This window comes from Pan troglodytes, chromosome 9 (genome assembly GCF_028858775.2).
Source record: "Pan troglodytes isolate AG18354 chromosome 9, NHGRI_mPanTro3-v2.0_pri, whole genome shotgun sequence".
In the NCBI taxonomy this organism is placed as follows: Eukaryota; Metazoa; Chordata; class Mammalia; order Primates; family Hominidae; genus Pan; species Pan troglodytes.
Window position 1 is genome coordinate 67,023,684 of NC_072407.2, and position 20,255 is coordinate 67,043,938.

Genomic DNA, 20,255 nt, shown 5'->3' on the forward strand with positions numbered 1-20,255 from the left:
AGAGGTGTGTAACACATTGTGAAGAGATTTCCATCTAAAATGTGTTAAATGTGGGTTAGTTGTGTGTTTTAATAGGATAATGCCCTGCTCTCTGGGATGGGTTCCTCTCCAAGGACTTGGAAAACTGAGATTTTCCTGATCTATCTCCATCGACCTTTCTCTGTGCTGGGACAGCTGACCCACAAACATAGGAACACCCTCAGCACACACTAGCTTAAGGGAGAAGGTGTGGCCCAAGGAATTTAGGGTAGTTACTGGTTTCTGATAAAACCTTGTCCCTAAATAGCCCCAATAAACCAAATGCAGGTAATCAATAGACCAACTGACCAGCTCTCCTTTCAGGAGGCAGCATGGAGACAGGTAGGGAGCAACAGGCTCTTGAGTCAGCTCAGGACTCAGATCCCAGCTCTTACATCTCTGAGCCTCTCTTTGACCCTCTGTAAAATGGAGAAAGTTATTCTCATGTGGTGATCATGAGGACTAAATGGGATAAAACATCGAAGACACCCAGCAAATGCTCAATAGCTGCGAGTCCCCCCTCTCTCCTCCCCTGACCTTGCGATCCAATTCTCTGTGTTCCAATTGCTCCTTTGCTGGGTCTGCGGCCACTACTGCTCTTCCTCCTCCTCCCAGCTGTCTGCCCCTCTGAAGTCTTGTGCTCAATTTTCCTCACCTTCTCCTTGGCCACTTCATCTGATCTCAGAGCTTCAAATACTATCTCTACACACACACAGCTCCATCTGCAGCCCCAGCTTCAACTCAAAGCTCTGGTCTCACATTCCCAATCACCTGGAATGTCAAGAGGCACCACCACTTAACACAAGCATGATCTATTGTGCCAAGCCTGCTCCCCTTCCTGGCATTCCCCTCTCCTCTCACCCCTCCACCAAACTTCCAACCGTGCAGACCTGAAACTTCATCATCTCTGACCCCTCTCCTCCCACTCCACATCCAAGAGGAAGAATCCTACAGTTTCAGGCTCAGCAATGGCCTTCAATCACTGCCACCACAACTGCCACTACCCTTCCTTGCCACTCCCCAAGACAACCAAGGCTCAGGGCCTCAATATCTCTTGTGTGACCTATCTCCCAATTGATTTCTTCACTACATAACTCTATAATCCCTCTGCACTTCACTCCCAGCTCCCTAAGTACAGCACTTTTATATATATATATAATATATATTATATATATAATATATATAATATATATTATATATTATATATATAATATATATAATATATATTATATATTATATATATAATATATATAATATATATTATATATTATATATTATATAAAATATATAATATATATTATATATTATATAAAATATATAATATGTATTATGTATTATATATAAAATATATAATATGTATTATGTATTATATATAAAATATATATTATGTATTATGTATTATATATAAAATATATAATATATATATTATGTATTATATATTATATATAAAATATATAATATATATTATGTATTTTATATATTATATATAAAATATATAATATATATATTATGTATTATATATATATAAAATTATACTTTAAGTTTTAGGGTACATGTGCACAATGTGCAGGTTAGTTACATATGTATACATGTGCCATGTTGGTGTGCTGCACCCAAATAACTCATCACTTACATTAGGTATATCTCCTAATGCTATCCCTCCCCACTCCCCCCACCCCACAACAGGCCCCGGTGTGTAATGTTCCCCTTCTTGTGTCCAAGTGTTCTCATTGTTCAATTCCCACCTATAAGTGAGAACATGCGGTGTTTGGTTTTTTGTCCTTGCGATAGTTTGCTGAGAATGATGGTTTCCAGCTTCATCCATGTCCCTACAAAGGACATGAACTCATCTTATCCATTTCCCTCCTCAAAATTCTTTTGTGGCTCCATTTGCCAATACACTGTACCCAGTTAGCATTCAATGTGAGTTAAATAATTTAAGCCAGATCATCAAGACCTGGCCTTAACCTGCTTCTCCTGCTTTAGGTTCTACTATTCTCCCTATACCCCTTGGTGCCCTCTACAGATATGATGTACATTTCCCTGTGTCCATGCCTCTGCTCATATCAGCTCCTTTGCTTCAAACGACTTCCCCCAACCAAGTTTATTAATCAATGTTCGAGGCCAATTGTAAACAGCATGCCTTTCATAAACCTATTACTGATCCCCTCAACTTGTAAACTCTCCCCTACACTTTGCTTGTAAGAGTAACTACCATTTACTCATCACTAATTTTATACAGCAGATGCTAATTTAATTCTTACAACAAACCTATGAGATAAGCATGTGTATCCCCATTTTTTTTTTTTTTTGAGACAGAGTCTTGCTGTGTCAGCCAGGTTGGAGTGCAGTGGCGCAATCTCGGCTCACTGCGACCTCCACCTCCTGGGTTCAAGTGCCCAGCCATGTATCACCATTTTATACATAAAGAAAAATGGGTCGGGTGCGGTGGCTCACACCTGTAATCCCAGCACTTTGGGAGGCCAAGGTGGGTGGATCACGAGGTGGGTGGATCACGAGGTCAGGAAATCGAGACCATCCTGGCTAACATGGTGAAACCCCGTCTCTACTAAAAATACATTAGCCAGTGGTGGCGGGCGCCTGTAGTCCCAGCTACTCGGGAGGACGAGGCAGGAGAATGGCGTGAACCCGGGAGGCAGAGCTTGCAGTGAGGCAAGATCGCGCCACTGCACTCCAGCCTTGGAGACAGCGAGACTCCGTCTCAAAAAAAAAAAAAGAAAGAAAGAAAAATGAGTCTAAAGGTTAGGTACTCACCTAATGTCATGGGCCTAGGGAGTAGAGAAGACAGATTTAAACCCAGACCAGAGCCACAGAAGTCTGTGGTTTAATCACTAAGCCACACTGCTTTACTGCATCTCTGGGCCACACACTATTGTGCTGTTTTTTTGCTACTATGTATTGAGCATTTTCTATGTACCAGGCACTGTTCTAAGCACTTTACATGAACTAGCTAATTTAATTTTCACAACAACTCTATAAAGTAGGTACCATTATTATCTTCATTTATAGATAAGGAAATGGGGGCAAAGAGAGTTTAAGTATAAAGTCACTGCCTGGGCAGTCTGGAGGCAGAATCTCTTAACAACACACTGGACAGCTTTTTTATCTGCTTCCTCAATTTAATAGTCAACTCCCAGACTGGGTGTGGTGGCTTACATCTGTAATCCCAACACTTTGGGAGGCCAAGGCAGGCGGATCACCTGAGGTCAGGAGTTCAAGACCAGCCTGACCAACATGGAGAAACCCCATCTCTACTAAAAATACAAAATTAGCCAGGCGTGGTGGTGCATGCCTATAATCCCAGCTACTCGAGAGGCTGAGGCAGGAGAATCACTTTGCTTGAACCCGGAAGGCAGAGGTTGTGGTGAGCCAAGATTGTGCCATTGCACTCCAGCCTGGGCAACAAGAGCGAAACTCCGTCTCAAAAAAAAAAAAAAGTCAACTCCCAGAGCACAGAGTCATCTTATTCATCTCTGACCACACTGTAGCCCCCAACACACAGCCTAGCACAAAAGAGGCCTTGGTAACTACCTGTTGAATTAAATCACTATCACAAAACACATGAGACACGTGTGTCTACCTCCCTGCAAGCACACACATTACGACTAGTTTCCTATTTTTCTCCTGAGCAAATAGTATACACCTGACACTCTGTCCTAAACACCTGCATCATCACTCCACCTGAGGTCTCACACACATGCCTGCACATCCCTTCTTCTTTAATCCCTTTTTAGCCCCTTCTCCACACACACAGGTGACATGAGGAAGCACTGTCATGCAAACCATTGCAAGATCCCAGTCTACTCTATCCCAGCTTTGGCAGATAATCAGCAACGGTAGACAGACTCAGCCACTCCCACTGAGCTCTGTCTTCAATTACGTGTGGCCAGATCCCTGAGAGAGAGAGAGAAAATGCAAATTTCCTAGCATGGAGGTTCTCCGTCAATGAGTAAGCCCAGACCCTGGGAGAGCAGGAGGGATTCCAAAGGATACACAAATCCGTATGCACACCAAACATCTGAAGGCAGATTGAAACATCTTGCATATAAAGCTAAAACCATTTTTCTAATGTATATTTTATTAACCACAATGGCAAATATAACATCAAAGTCATCTAAAAGCTTTTCCAAATTCACAGTGGCTTTGAGTCATTTATACTCACACTAAACAGATATAAAAATAATAACTGGAAGGGGTACTGTGAATTACTGACTTTTAAAAATGTCCTCAGTTGGCCAGGTGCAGTGGCTCACACCTGTAATCCCAGCACTTTGAGAGGCCAATGCGGGCGGATCACTTGAGGTCGGGAGTTCGAGACCAGCCTGACCAACATGGTGAAAACCCGTCTCTACTAAAAATACAAAAATTAGCTGGACGTAGTGGTGGGCGCCTGTAATCCCAGCTACTCAGGAGGCTGAGGCAGGAGAATCGCTTGAGCCCGGGAGGTGGAGATTGCAGTGAGCTGAGATCGTGCCATCGCACTCCAGCCTAGGCACAGAGCGAGACTCCATCTCAAAAAAAAAAAAAAAAAAAAGTCCTCAGTCTCAGAAAGAGTTGGGAACCATTCACAACAGATGATAAAGTGATTATAACTCCAAGGAAGCCTGGGGATTCTGACCCCTAGAGTTGTGTCAGAGAGCAGGAGCCAGGCCTGCTCCCCTTAAAGTCTTCCTTCCTCACCCCAATACCCAACCATGGGAGCCCATGCCTTTCCTCCTTGACTGGATGAGAAAGTACTCGAAGTATAATGAGCATAAGATATTATAAAAGCTACCTAGGAAATAAGGAACAAATAGAAGAAGAAATGAGGTTGCAGAGTGGGGAGAGAAAAGAAGGGAATCAGTAGGGTTATTGCTGTGCCTGTCATCTCCAGATGCAATCAGTGCCTACAACCCCCATGCCCACCCACAACATATATCTGAAAATATATATATACATGTTTTCATATGTACATACAGCTTTGCCTCAAGCCTTTATTCTCTCAATTACTTATTAATATCTCTCCATTCATTCCACAAATCTTTATCAAACACCCACTAAGTTCCTGGTACCAGATTAGGTGCTGGGAATACAGAAATGAATAAAGACACAACCCTCCCCCTTTACCACAAAGCACTGCTCTCTCAACAGATACCACACACACATCACACACACTCCACATATATACAAGCAACCCTGCCCCTACCAGCTGGCGCCCACCTTATATCTCACTTTCCCTTTTCTTCTTCCTTTTTTTTTTTATTTTTTTTGAGATGGAGTCTCACTCTGTCACCCAGGCTGGAGTGCAGTGGTGCCATCTCAGCTCACTGCAACCTACACCTCCCAGGTTCAAGCAATTCTCCTGCCTCAGCTTCCCGAGCAGTGGGGATTACAAGTGCCCGCCACCATGCCTGGCTGATTTTTGTATTTTTAGTAGAGACGGGGTTTTACCATGTTGGCCAGGCTGGTCTCGAACTCCCGACCTCAAGTAATCTGCCCGCTTCGGCCTCCCAAAGTGCTGGGATTACAGGCGTGAGCCACTGCACCTGGCTCACGTTTCTTTTTCTTACATGACTCTCTCTCTCACACACACAGACACACACACACACTCACAGCTTCACCACAGCTGACACAAACATTCATCTGATACCAAGCCATATTATACACACAGCCATCCCTCTCACACAGTTACTCAAACACATCTTTGACACACAACCACACAACCCGTATTCAGAAGCATGCACTTGTTTGCCTCACTGGAAGCCTCTGGCCAATGAATCCTCTCAGGGAATGGATACAAAGGCTCTGGTTGACCAAGGTGCCTCTGGCTGCATTTTTCATACACCCAAGCCCAATTCAGCCACAGTGAGGCCAGGGACCGGTTACCCTAACCTCCCGTAGCTCGAGCTTTCCCTCCATCAAATCAGAGGATGATTCATCCTGTTTTCTTAGGCAGGCTTTGGGGGAAGGGTAGAGGAACCAGAGGATCAAATTAAGGTTCTGGAAAGAAAGAGTCCTCATGCAATCCGGCTGTCTTACTGAGGCCTCACGTTAAAACACAAGCACATGAGCAGACACCCTCACACTTGGGACCTACTCACTCTACTAGGCACTAGACTCCTATCTGCAAACACTGGTATTCAAACAGACCCATTCACACGTCAAATACACACTGCCAGACTCGCGGGCCTCTACACGCAGGCAAACACACACCGACACAGAATTTCACAGTTTAGGAAACACCTGAACTCCTTGGAGAAAGGGTGAGAAGGTGTCAGCTTAACTTAATACACAGTTCCTGATGACGTATCCCACAACCTTGTACCAATAACCCCAAGAAAACAATCCCCAGAACTTTTGGATGTATTCATCGACCACAACTACAGATACACAGGCAAACGACTCTCCCAAGTGCAGACTTCCCACACCCAGGGCCACATCTGCAGGCTGGACCCTCCCATGGCTGTCCACAGGCACACAGCCACAGGACACCTATCCCCAAAGCAGTGCCGGGCCACATTCATGTTGCTAGCGCACACGTGCACATGCACACGCTCCCTCAAAAGCCTCTGCCTCTGGGGGGACGGACACACACACACAACCGCTGAGTGGCCCACAGCTTCTAGAGGGACCAGGGGAGAGAACGTCAGGCCTGAGGCACACACGAGCTGGAAGAACAGGGACGAGGGGCGGGGAGAGACGCGCATGCGCCGCCCCCAGACCGATGGGGGAGCCCCTCCCCACGCCCAGCCAGACCCTAATGGAAGAGGCTCCTCCCAGTGCCTCCTCCCCTCAGCGCCCCCTGCCCCCCGACACCACAGCCCCGCCCCGGGCCGCTCAGCCCAGGACCCGCCCGCACTTCACCACTTCACGGTCTTGGCCAGACTCTCGGCCTCGGGCAGCGCGGGTGCTGGCCGGACCCCTCCCTCCGGTGAGCCTCTCTCCCAAGCGCCATTGCATAGTCAGCCCCACGGCCCAGGGTCCCACCTCGCCCTGTCCAGCCCAGCAATCTCCCATCAAACCCCACGCTCTCAGGGGTTCCACGCCCCGTCTGTCATCAAGAGAGACTATTGGCCATCTCTGACCCTCACCCAGACTGTCCACTCCTCGTCAAGAGCCTGAGAAGCCTCAGCCACCCTCTCCCTCGTTTTCCCTTTACTCTTCGGAGGCGCTCTGAGGATTTTGTGGTGAAAAAGAAGCACTCGCTTCCTGGCCACAGCCTCGCAATCCCCATTCTCCCTCGCCTGCGCTGGAATCGCCATCGTGCCCTTCTCACACTCAGCGTCCTCACGCCTAGGCCCTCATCCCTTAGTGCTTGTCCAGGCCGCACAGGCCGCACTTCCCGCCCTTGGCTCGCGGACCTTCAAAGACTGCGACCCACTGTCGACTACGCTCCCTGCCCGAAAGCCCCGCCACACGGCCTCGCCCCCTGTCTCGTAGGCCCTGCCCACACTGGCCTTTCCACACAGGCCCCACTCAGCCCCTCACCGTTTCACATGGGGCCCCGCCCCCTGTCTCATAGGCCCCGCCCACACTGGCCTTCCACACAGGCCCCACTCACAGCCCCTCACGGCCTCACACGAGGTCCCGCCCCCTGTCTCATAAGCCCCACCCACACTGGCCTTTCCACGCCAGCCCCACTCACCACCCCTCACGGCCTCATACGAGGCCCCGCCCTATGCACAAGCCCCACCCACTGTCCTTCAGGGGCCCCATGGTCCCCGCCCACTGCCTTTAATGGACCCTGTCCACGCAGACCCCCACCCACAAGCCTTCACGAACGCCTCACAGACCCTCACCCACCAAGCCCACGGGGCTTCATGCACCCCACCCTCAGCAGCCCCTTCAGAACCTGACCACACAGGCTGCCCACAGGTCGCCGCAGGACTCACGCTGACCGCGCCCAAGCCGGCCCCGCCCACCGCCAACCCCACGCGCCCTCGCCCGGACACGCGTCCCCGCAGCCCTGGAGCGCTCGCACCCACTCACAAGCCCTCGCGCCCAGCCAGCCCCCGTGCCTCAGGAGCCCACACAGACTCCGACCCCCACGAAGCGCCCCAGGCCCTCACCCCCGCGCCCAGGCACCGGGCGGCCGCTCCCCGGGGCTCACCTTCGCTGCAGAACTTGCCGCCGAAGCCCGTGTGGCTGCAGTCGCAGCCCACCTCGCCGGGGGCCAGCACGGTGCAGAGGCCGCCGTTGGCGCAGGGGTTGCGCGCGGGCGCGCACAGCGGGTCGGCGGTGGCGCCGCGCAGGCCCTGGCTGCCCAGCAGCGCGGGGGGCCGCTCGCCCAGCTTCAGGTTGGCCAAGAGGCCGCGGAAGGGCGGCTCGTACTTGACGGTGCTCAGCGTAAGCGCCGAGAGGCGCACGTCGGGCGGGATGCCGCCCACGAACAGGTCGCTGGCCACCTGCATCTCGCGCCGCTTGGAGCGCACCTCGGCGGCGCGGGCCTCGCCGTCCACCGCCAGCGCCGTGCGGCGCGCGTCGCGGGTCAGCAGCACCATGTGCCAGCGGTCGTCGGCCACCGGCGTGTCCAGCTGCAGCGTGGCCGGCTCGGCGCACGAAAGCGTGAAGCGCAGCCGCAGGCGGCCGTCCACCAGCAGCAGCTCCAGGAAGTCGCAGTCGCCGCCGTCGTCCAGGTAGAGCAGCAGCGCGCGCGTGGCGTTGGTGCGCAGGCTGAAGCTGAGCTCGCCGCTGCTCGCCGCGCCCGCCCAGCGCGCGTAGCGAGCCCACTGCCCCGGGCCGCCGCCGAACTCCAGGCCGTCCGCGCGCGCCGCCAGCGCCAGCAGCAGCAGCAACAGCAGCGGCGGCGGTGTCGGCCGCCACCGGCTCCCGGACGCCATGCCTCCGGCGGCCTCGGCCCCGGCCCCGGCCCCGCCCGGCCCCCGGCCCCCGCTCAGGCTTCAGAGCCGCGGGCGCATGGGGCGGGAGGGGGCCGGGCGCTCCCCGCGCCGAGCGGGGCTCCCTTGCAGGCTCACAGTGCCATGGGCCCGGCCGCGGGGCGAGGCGCGCAGAAGCCCAGATGCCGGCTTCCCTCAGGCGGCGGCGGCGGCGCCCCTCCCCCGCCGCGGGCTCCGACAGAAGAGCAGGGAGGGATGCCTGCGGGAGAACAGAGAGGAAAGGGTTAATGAGAAGAGAGAGGAAAGGTCCAACGAGAGGGGCCGTCGGTGCCGGGCTCCCCACGCATATCAGCAGGCACCAGACTGTTTCCCTGCAGAACTTAGGCCCTGACCTGCAGAGGGTCCCGAGGCAAGAGACACGGATTCCGGGGGCCAGCACTTAGGAGAGATGGCACGCACTAAGGGCAGCATTGGTTTGAGATGTGGACAGGGAGAGGTGACACGTTCGAGCCCGGTAGGAGCCCAACCCATCAGCCCGCTCCCTCACCCTCTCAAAGGACCCCAGTGTCAGGAAGGACCAAGGCCAGCTCCTTGAGCGAGGCCTGGGAACTCTCCTCCGCCTGGTGACCCCAGCCCCTTCTCTGAACCGCCCAGCCTCTGCCTGGCTCCCACCTCCAGCCACTGTTCCTCTCATCAGCTCTTGATACTGGATAATGAAGTTGCTAAATAATTCATTGGGATTAATTAAATGCCAATTCGTCAATGGTATCACAGGGTAACCAGACTGGGAAGGGGGCAAGGGAGAGAAGCCAGCCAGGACTCAGATATCCAGGCCCCAAGCCCTCTCCATCCAAGCAGGGACTCAGGCATCCAATTCTGTGTCTCCAGTTCCCCCGAAACCACGCTCACCCCTTCCCAGGCCCCAGCCTCACTGCTTACCAACCCAGGTCCTTTCCGAAGCTAAATGTCTGTCATCCTCAACTTCCAGCTCTCAGTGCTCAGCCTCAGGACTGGCCCCACTACCTGGGCTCTCTTCACCCCTCAGTTCCCTCTGCCCACCCCCCACCTAAGATTGGGGGAGCCACCAGGAGGCAGGCAGGCTCATTTGCATAAAATTGCCTTTCTGAAATGATTACCCTTGTAACGGGCTGTCAGAGAGCAATTTATACCCCACGCCGGGGAGGGGAATTTGCATCTCGTTAAACTCCAAGTCGTAATTATTTATATCCAACAACCCTCCTGAATATTGCATTGATTTTATTTTGGGGAGGGAGGGAGAGAAGGAGGTGGGGAGAAGCCTGGGAGAGAAGCAGGGAGGGGCTAGAGTTTAGGAAGAGACAGGGAAAGACTGAAGCAAGAGGGGAGAGAAAGAGGAAGGAGAGGAAGCGCCTGGAAAGTAACAGAGATGGAAGAGTAATGGAGGAGAAAGGTGGCCTAGTGGGGAGAAATGAAAGAAAAGACAGAGAAAATTAAATTCCAAATCCAAACAGCATTTGTCAGAGCCCTGGGTGCTGGGCATTTTTACAAATGTCATTTTACTTAATCACTCTGAGAAGTCCCATTATTCTCATTAACCACTGGGGAAACCCAGGTAAAGGGATCTGGGGACTTGCCCAAGGTCACACGGCCAGTCAGCGGGGAACTGAGACTCAGATCCAAGTCTGCTCGACTGCAGCATCCCCAGGAAATAGACAAGCACAGGATAGCCACAGGTGTAGCTCAGTGAGGTGAGAACCAGAAGATAAGGAGAGGGCTGACTTCGGGAGGGGAAGGCTGCAGAGGTGCAGTGAGCTGAAGAGCTATGTGGGAGGAAACGAGGGACCCCCTAAAAAACCATAGTGAGGGGGCGTCTGGAGAGTGACACGTGTGCAGAGGAAGATGGGGCAGAAAAGGCCTCAGAAGGTAGTCGGGAGCGTTGGGGGAGCCATCTCCAAGAGGCCGGTAAAGCTCAGCCCTCGGGTCCTGCCATCCAGCTCCTGACTGCTGCCCTCCCAATCCTACAAGGCTCCAATGGGGACATGAATGTCCTGCCCCAACACCCCTCCAAGGACTGCCTTTGCCCGGGCAGTGGGGAGGAGATCCAGGCAAGCAACCCCCACTCCTTACAAACACTGTCGGGTTATATATAGCCTTGCCACTGCCTCTCCTCATTGGGTAATGGAGATAATTAACATGTGCGGGCTAATTAGCCAATCAAATTAAATGCAGCACCTGCTCCCAGCCTGATTGACACCCTCACCCCCCCACACACAAGCATCCCCAGCCCAGGGCAGGGAAGGGGGCTCCTCAGGCATGGGGGGAGGGAAAGGTCTAAGCTTTCCCTCTTTTCCAGAAGCGGTAGCCAAAGACCCTCAGCAAAGGGACAACCCTGTGGCCAGAAGAGTGACCAGCGTCCCTTCCTCCTTCCCTGCTAGGGTCTCCATCTCAGTCTGGCCTGGCCTAGCCTCTGTCTGCTGCTCTCCCAGCACCCACCCCCACCTCCGGACACTATTTTGGGGAGGGAATTAATTAGCTATCGATTTCCGCTGGCGGAGGGAAAAGGATTTCGTGCTGCTGTCCAGTCATCCCCAAGCTCAGAACAGGAGGGACTGTTTCCCCCGCCCCACCCCCATCCCAGTCCCCCTGCCATGGCCACATCCACCACCCTTTAGGGAGATGGCAGACGGGTTCTGTGGGAAAGGCGAGGGGCAGGAAGTTGGGGGAGGACAGATAGAGTGAAAGATGGTAGGGAGGCTGCCAGAGGCTGGAAGGCAGACGCCTGGGTCCTGAGAGCCAAAGGGAATGTTATCTGGGTGGAGGGGCAGGGGGGCGAAGCGGCTGAGAGTCCAGGAGGTGGAGGTTCTACTGGTCCGTGTGGAGAGAGAGTGGGAGGGGTGCCGTGCAGGCAGGCTTCTGTGAGCCGGTTCAGGGGCAGAGGCTGGGCTTATGTGGTGCCTCCAGGGAGGGTCGGAAGCAGGGTCTGGGCCTGCGGCCCCTCAAGGCTCATTACTCATTCTTCCCGCAGCCCACAGCTCTGCAGCAGAGGCCAGCCAGGCCGCTGGGGGCACAGGGACTGCGGAGCTAACCAGGAGGAAGCCCCAGCACTCCCTGAGTCCTCTCTCCCCCGGGATCCACAGACCCTTGGGGCAGCTTCACGCTTGCCAGGTAGAGATGGTCCCAGGAGGAGTGAGCCAGCGGACACCTGGGTCCTTTCCATTCCCCCACCCAGTCAGTGTCTAGGAAACTTGCTGCTCTTCCCCTCGCCTTTCCCCTCCCTGCGCCTCTCCCACCCAGGCCTAGGCTGCTGCCGACCCAGCCTCCAACCCACCCTTCTCCCAGAACACAGGGGGCTCCTGCTACCCTGGGATGCTCCATCCTTCCTGAGCTCCTGGAACTTAGCAGCAACCCTTTCTCCAGAGGTCTCCCCACAGGCCAGGGTAATTGCCTCACACGACCACATCAAGTAAACGGTGTCCCCTGGAGTTGTACAAGGCAACAGCTCCTCCCCAGGTTTATGCAGTGCAGAGGAAGCCGCCTTGCACCCACAGCGTCCAAGTACTGCCCCCGCAAGGCCCACTTTTCTTCTTCCATTGCCCACTGCCAGTGCAGGGACACTGCCAGGGTGACCCTGGGGTACCTGTCTGCTCACTGACGTCAGTGCAGTGCACACTGCCACCCACTGCTGGCCCAGAGCCGCCACACCTCTGGGGAGCTGACCTCCTGAGTAATCCTGGGGTTCTGTACCCAGTCAGCTCCCTAGTGCCTCCCACCCTGCCCCTACCCACAGATAGACTCAGCAGCCTTGGGCCAGTGGTGCCCAGAGCTGGAGTGGGTGGGGCAGGGCGTGGCTAGGCTGCCCTCAGGACTTCTGCTGACTCTCCCCAACATTACCCTCTCCCGATAACTCAACATTACCCTCTCCCGATAACTCTTCCTGGGTCCTCCTAGGCCAAAGCCTCCTCCTCATCTTCCCACGGCGAGGCCAGTGCCACTGAAGCCTCTGGGCTGCAAGCTTTGGGCTCCATCTGCATCAGACACCAGGCTGGACCCCATGTGCGCTGTCTTAGTCAATCCTTCGGCTTCTAGGAGGTCATTTTGTCACTCAGGCTTACAGACCAGGAAGCCGAGCTTAGAACGATGAATTCACTTGCCCAAGGCCACAGTCCAGGTAAAGGGTGTGAGGGCTCCAAGGCATTTCTTTTGCCCCTGTGTCTGGGGCTCAGAGCCCACCCTCCTCTGATCTGGCCTTCACAGGGGACATGGCTCTCTCAGGTGCCCCACTCTAAAGCCCACTCCTGGGACTGGGAGACAGAGACCTCAGAGCTCATGGGGTTCATCTTTTCTTTTTTTCCTGATGTGGAAACTGAGTCCCAGGGAGGGGCAGTGAGCTGGCCTGGGATCACACAGAAAAGCAAGACTAGAACCAAAGTCGCTGGCCTTCCCTTCCAGACATTTCCCTTGCACTTGCTGACCTAGACCTGGGCCCTCCAACCTGACCAAAGGCCTCAGCCCTACACCATCAGGGGCAAGTATGCAAATGGTGATCCATGCCCACACAAGCAGAGCCCCTGGCCAGGGGCCCTCTCCCCGCATCCACACAGCCCCCTCTCTGTCAATGCCCACACACACAAACACACGCCCATACACACACCTCCAGCCATGGGGATGCCGGCCTCCCTCTGGCTCTCCTCTCCTCACGCCAGCATCCTCTCATGCCAGCTGGGAGTGAGACAGCAGGGGCCTCCTCCAGGCGCCAGGGAGGAAGAGCTGGGTTTACACACATTCTGGTGGCCCCAGAAGGCAGCCTGTGGACAGGTGGGAGAAGTGCGTGCTATGGGGGGAGATTCTGGCTCAGGCTAAAGAGAAACTTGCTGGCTGGCAATCTAAAGCATCCAACAGTGGAGTAGGCTGCCTCGGGGGGTGGTGAGTTCCCCATCTGTGGGGGTGTTCGAGGTGAGACCGGATGACTGCTGCTCAGAGAGGCTCGGTGTGGGGGAGGCTCTTGAATCATATGGAAGAGGACAGCAGACTGCTTGACCCCTGAGGTCCTTTTCAGGTGCAGAATGTTTTTTGGAGGGTCCCCTTTGCCCCCTGAAATTCCAGGCAAGATTGGCAGACGGTGAACAGTTCCTACCTCCCCTTCCTTCCAGCCGTGATGATCTGGCAGAAAAAAGGGAAGACCCCATGCCTTTCCACACCCAGCCACAACCTCAGCAGCAGCAAAAACAAGACAGCACAGTGGTTAGAGGCACTGGCTCCGAAGCCTGGGTTCAAATGCCAGCTCTACCCCTATCCAGCTGTGTGACCTTTGGTAAGTTACTCAGCCTCTCTGTGCTTCACTTTCTTTATGTATAAAATAGAGATAATAATAGTGTTGTCAAAATTAGAATTAACATACATAAAGCTCCTAGGACACTGCCTGGCATAGACTAACGTGTGAAAAAAAAGTGTGTCGTATTAATGATTTTTTTAAAACTTCTCATCTCGGCCTTTTACAGTTTGCAGTACTGAGTGCCTAGTGTTTCCTCTGATCCAAACCAGGGCTTGGTGAGAAAAGTAAGCAAGACAAGTATTATCACTGCCCCTTTTACAGATGAGGAAATAGATACTCAAAGGGGAGAAGGGACCCACCCAAGGTCCCACAAATCATAAATGGCAGAGCTGGGATTCAGATTTGGTTCTGTCTAATCCCTATCCCTCGTGTCCTCCTCAACTTTGCTGGTCAATTGTCCTGACTCAGAGGGCAGTAGAAGGAACAAACAGGTCTAAAGATAAGTCGGAGTCCCATGCCAGGGTGGGCTGGGCATGAGTGGCCATGTCCGCAGGTCGCCAAGCAGCTCTCTGTGTCATGGAGAGAAGCATGGAGCGGGCTTGGGCCCAGGAGCTGGTAGCTCGGGGTGCACAGGATGAGGCTGCTGCCGCCTCATGGAGCTGGGGAAGCGGGTGGGCTGGGGACAGAGGTGCAATGGAATGACTTGGTGGAGTGGGGGCCGGAGGACAGGTGCATGGGAGCATGGAGGTAGGTGGTGGGAGGGATGAGCACCAAGCTTACCTATGCTGTGCACAGCTGGGGCACAGCAGCCTGGGCGGGTGCACCCCAGTGATGCAGAGGGGGACAGATGGCTTCCAGGGGCGGCCTTGTGAGTAAGCATGAGGTGCCTGGGAATGTTCCTAAAGGTATCTATGACAGGTGTGTGTGCGTGTGTGTGCGTGCAGGGAAGGTTATGATAATGACAATAAAAATAGCTACCATTTACGGGGACCTTCTATGTGTCTTACAAATACATCAAAGTAAGGTTTACAGAGTGCTTCGCACAGGGCCAGGCACACAGTAGGTACACAATAAACATGCTTGTTACTACTATCATTGCCATCATTGTCCTCTCAGTGAGTCCTCATAACATCCCACTAGGTAGGGATGAGGATCCCATTTCACAGGTGAGGAAACTGAGGCTCACTGAGGAGCACAGCGGAGTCCCACCTTCACCCTCACCCCACCATGCCAAACAGTGGTGGTGGCAGTGGGGAAGCAGCTTCGTAAATAACAAGGTGCCACACACATCCTTGAAAGTGTGCACCAGACTATTTGTTGAATGAGTCTCCGAGAGCCCACAGGCCCATCAGTGTGGAAGGGGCAGGGGCGAGGGAGCTGCACCAACAGATGGAGCAGCAAGGTGGGTGGCGTGTGAGGACACACAATCGGGGCATCCCCGTGGGGGCTGGGCTTGGGAGCTGCGAATGAAAGGACAGTGTCTCCAGTGCACAGGCAGGTGTAGGGGCCCTTGTGCCTGAGGATTAATGCGGGGGGTGGGGCCACTTAGAAATAGGAAGGCTCCCAGGGAAACCAGGTGTAGGTGGGGGCTGGACTCCACTGGGAAGGGTCGTGGTTGTGGCCAGGAGGGGTAGGAGGCCTTGCGCCGAAGGTACAAAGATAAGTGAGTGAGAGAGAGAGAAAGTAGAAGAGAGGTTTAGGGGGTGAGCCACAGCATTAAGTGTGTTAGCAAACATGTGCTGGTGTGCACACACACGTGCACACACACAAAGGCCTGGGGCAAGGTGTTCAGCACCCAGACAGACATGCACATGGTACTTCAGGATAAGCTTGCTGGGGGGCAGGGACTGGTGTGTCTGGGAGGGTGTGCACACATGCTGTGTAGACCTGGGAGGGATGGGGTGTCTGGAAGGAGAGGGTGTGTTGCAAGGACTGAAGGTGTATGAGGAAGAAGCACAGGTGTGCCTGCGATGGCTGTGAGCCTGGGGAGGTGAGTGGTTGGATGGGGGCTGTGTGCATCCAAGGGTGAGGGCTGGCAGTGCTGCGCTGGGGGCTCTGGGGGCACGTAGTGGCCGTGTGTGTGTTGTGTACATGGCAGCAAGGCGCCTGGGGGAGGTCTCAAGGAGGCAGGCATGAGGTGGCAGCCTCTCTGGGTGGGGAGTGTGGGCTGTATGCTGCCAGGAGGTGTATTGTGTATGCAGGTGTGTGTGCCTGTGTAGGTGTGTGTCTGGGTGGGTGCCACCGAGCGCGTGTATCATTGTCAGAGTGTCTGTGTCACTGGCAAGGGTAAGCGGGAGGGAGCAGCTGGACCTGGGTAGTGACTGAGCCTGGAAGGAAAGAGGGGTCCCCACCAGCCACTCGCGCACCCAGCCCCTCCTCTCAGAACTCCACTGTCATATGGATTCAGCCCAGGCCTGGGCTGGAAAGAACTGCCCGGCAGCCGTGGCTGGTTGGTCCATCCCGCCCACCCCTGTGGATCTGAGGATAGGATGGGTCTGAGAACACTTCCTCTAGCATGAATGAAGAGCCCCCAGCCAGACCCTTCTCCCGTCTCCCAAAAGATCCAGCCACACCTCAGATGCCAGCATCCCTGGAGCCATCCCTGGAAGCAAGAGGAGGTAGGGACTGAGGGGCTGAAGCACCCACAAAACAGAAGGCCTCACAGTTAGCAGACTGCAGACCTCCCTCCCCTTCTCCTTCCCTCTCCCTTCTTTCTTTCTCCTTCTCTGGCAGAAGACAGAGAAAGTAAGACCCTAATGTCCACCCTCCTCCAAAAGGAACACCCAGACACTGGGAAGGTAGACAACAGGGAAGGATAAGAATGAATGGAAGAGGAGAGACGCCCACCCGCCAACACATAAAAAAACAGGGCTATCTGGAAGCCCCCAGGGCAGCCAAGGGACTGGGGACCCAAGACCCACTCCCTAAAAATCTATTTCATTATTCCAGGTGGACAGCCTCCTCCTTCACCTCCAGACACCAAGAAAAAGCCCCTCCCAGCCCTTGCTAGCTCAATGAGGCATCGAATGCCCTCTCCCAAGATTCAGGAGGGGGGTGAGAGTAAAGGAGACAACAGCACCCCAAAGCCAATTGTGCCCCAAAAGCCCATCAAGGGTTCAAGGGCTCATACCCCAACCCAAAGACCCCAGGGAAGATTGCTGCTTCAGCTGGGGGAGGAGGCTGGGACATGAGAAATGGTCCCTTCCTCTTTAGGGGTGGGGGAGCAAGCCAAGGGCCCTGCAGCTTCCTCTCCCCCTGCAGCACTCTCTGACCAGAACCCTGTCACCGCCCCCAGCGCATTCCCACCCCAGCAAAGCCCCCTCCTACTGATTTCCCAGTCTCCCTGTCTCATCACCCCCAGCCTTCCCCCGCAAGCTTCCGCTCCTCTCCCTCAGACCCCATCTTTCCCAGCTCTCCACCAGCACAGACCCATCTCGGCCTGGAGCACCTTGGCACATTCCCCTCTCTGCCTGGAGCACCTTGGCACATTCCCCTCTGCTCTCTCCCAATAACCTCTTCTCCCCTTGGCTCCCATCCCCCAGGAAAGCCTGGTCCTCAGTGGGTCCCCTCAGGACGAAGCCCTTGGCCTGGCCCCTTTCCTTCCCTCTCCACTTCTCTCTCTTCTCCAGCCCCCTCTCCTCTCCTCCCACGAAGCCCAGTTTCTCGCTGATTAGACCCTCCAGAACACAACAGCTCCTCTGGCCCGGCGCTGCTTCAAGCCTCTGGGGCTAGCACAGACTGGGGACCCCCCTTTAAGAACACCCTCTCAGTCCTCTGGATGCCCCTCCTCTCTCCATCCCTTCCCCCAAAGACCCTTCCTCCCACCCCTCCCCATTCTCCTCAGCTCTCAGGGCCAGTGCCCCTTCCACAGGAGCCTCCGACCCCCAAGCCCCCAGCGGCTTTGCCTCCTCGCTGTCACCGGGCCAGCCCTCTCAGCGCGGCGCCCCCGCCCCCCAATTCATCCGTCCTGCCTCCCTCGCCCCCTCCGATCCGCTCCCCTCCCCCATCGGCTCCCGCCCCCCGCCCGTCTCCGCCGCAGCGCCCCCCCCCCCCATTTTACCTGGTTCTCGGGGCGCCAGAAGCTGGAGGGTGGGTAGCAGAGCTACAGGGCCGCCCCGTCTCCGACGGGTGGCAGAGCCAGGGCTAGCGGTGTCTGCCGCCTCGCGCCTCTCTCCCTCCCCGCCGCGTCCCCGCCCGCCCGCCCGCCCCGCCGCGGTGCCTCTCCGAGGAGGATGCTCCGCGAGTCAGGGCGGCTGCTCCCGCCGCCGCATCCCTGCAACACCGACTGACGGCAGCATCAGCACTAGTGCCCGCCCCCGAGACGCGCGCATTGGACCACGCTGCGCTGACGGGCGAGCAGCGCAGCCAATGCAAGGGCTCAGAAGCCGCCAGTCCCGCGGCTCCACAGGCCCATTCCCTCCCTCACGCGGGACCCAGGCGTCCCGGCCCCACGGCACCCGCGCTCCTCCCAGCCTCTCGAGGTTCTCGGGCGCCCGGGCCCCCAACCAGGCGGGCCCCAAACCCGGCCTCAGTGTCTTTTCCGGGAACCCAAGCACTCTCGCCCCTCGCCCCTCGCGCCTCGCCCTTAGTTCGGGGCCTTGGGTCCCGCACCCTCCCCCCACGGCCAGCAGGTCTTCGCGCAGCGCGGGGCTGGGACAAGCCGAAGGAGAGGCTGTGGACCCCGACTTGGGACGCCGCGGGAGCAGGGCTGATGCGGGGCCTGGGCCGCAGCGCCCTCTGCTGGCTACGCCCAGGGGTGGGCCCGGGCTTCGAGGAGCCTAGAGAAGGGGGACTCGGTGGGTCCATGGCTGCTGGGGGCTTTTTCCAGTCGGTAGCCTGGCCCCCACCTCCCACCGTCCGGAGGGCCCCTGGCTTGGAGCCCCCAGAACTGAAGAGGAAGGGGCTTTGCTGGGATAAGGCGGAGGCGGTGGGGGAAGGAAAGGCAGAGATGGGGGCGGGGTAGACCTAGGAACTTGGGGGTTTCCCAGTCCTGCCTCATGGGAATCCCAGAGTTTGAGGCCAAACTCTCAGTTCTGCCTGGAACCCTGGACCGAGGTACGAGTAGGTGTGGGGGCAGGGTTGCGCCTGCACATGCCTGGTGACTGAGGGCACCTGGCAGCAGCCCCCTTCTCTGTTCTCCTCCTCCCATCCATGAGTTTCAGTTAGAGTGGTGCTGGGGGGCGCAGGTCTCTCCTGTAAGGGTACATGCGTCACTGTGCATGTGTATGAGTGTGGGGGACTGGGGGACACCCTTCACTCACTCCGCCAATAAAAGTGTACACACACTGGCACCTAGTGTGTATACCCCGAGGTTGGTCACTGGGCTGCTGAATGAGACAGTGAGAGACAGAGTGTGTGTGTGTATGTGTACCAGACCATTCTGCCAGCTCACTCCAGGACCCTGGTTTCTGTTGCAGGGTCTGTGATCTGCACAGCTGGTGGTAGTTGGCACTTCCTTAGCCAGAGGCAACATGCAAGAACACTTACATTCAACCACCAATGCATGCACATTGGGGCACTCACAGCCATGCACACATATCTGTGAACACTGGGCATTCCCAGAGACACATAAGAACACCTGCAGAAATGCCCCACCATGGTAACACACCCACAGGAAGCATATACTGCCCAAGAACACACACACTTGTGCACACAGGTACCTACACCAGGCAATTAATGCATGCCCAGAACAGGTGCACCCAGGGGACCTGCCCACAGTCATCCTGGACCCCTGCCCAGGCACTTCAAAGAGAGTGGTCAATTACTGAGTGGCTTAACGCGGACACCAACCCCCCCGGAGGGAAACTCCTTCCCCAGCCTGTGAAGGGGTAAGAGGGGGACCCAGGCTGCAAGGAGTTTTTCCTAGGAGTCGAGAAGGGTGATCCCTAAGCCAGGTCCCAGACTTAGGGCCCACTCTGACCTTGGAGAGACCCCCAGGGCATCCCCACCAAAGCCAATGAAGGAGCCAGAGAATGGAACTGCTGAGTCAGGGCCTATGAATGCGAAATTGCCTCCCTGACCCCACAGCCCACTTTCCTGCCCATCCCCCACTGTTCCTCTTCCTGCAGCCTCCTCACACTCACACACACACACACACACACCCCTTGTCCATCCAGGCATCAGGGCATAGACAGACAGGTGCAATGGCT

General features: G+C 55.4%; 1 protein-coding gene across 27 annotated transcripts in view; it reads right to left on the reverse strand.

Moving 5' to 3' along the window:
- Window positions 1–18,393, reverse strand: part of NRXN2 (neurexin 2) — a 116,050-nt gene extending 97,657 nt beyond the window's left edge. For 20 of the 27 annotated variants that reach the window (XM_054662423.2, XM_054662417.2, XM_054662416.2 and 17 more), the window contains exon 1: window positions 8,129–8,873. In XM_054662423.2, the coding sequence (XP_054518398.1) occupies window positions 8,129–8,858 (730 nt within the window). In that variant the 5' untranslated portion in view covers window positions 8,859–8,873. Of the gene's footprint in view, window positions 1–8,128; window positions 9,115–18,166 lie in introns of those variants that run through there. The other 7 variants (XM_003313110.5, XM_054662426.2, XM_009423410.4 and 4 more) reach the window with 1 other exon arrangement.
- Window positions 18,394–20,255: the final 1,862 nt, after the last annotated feature.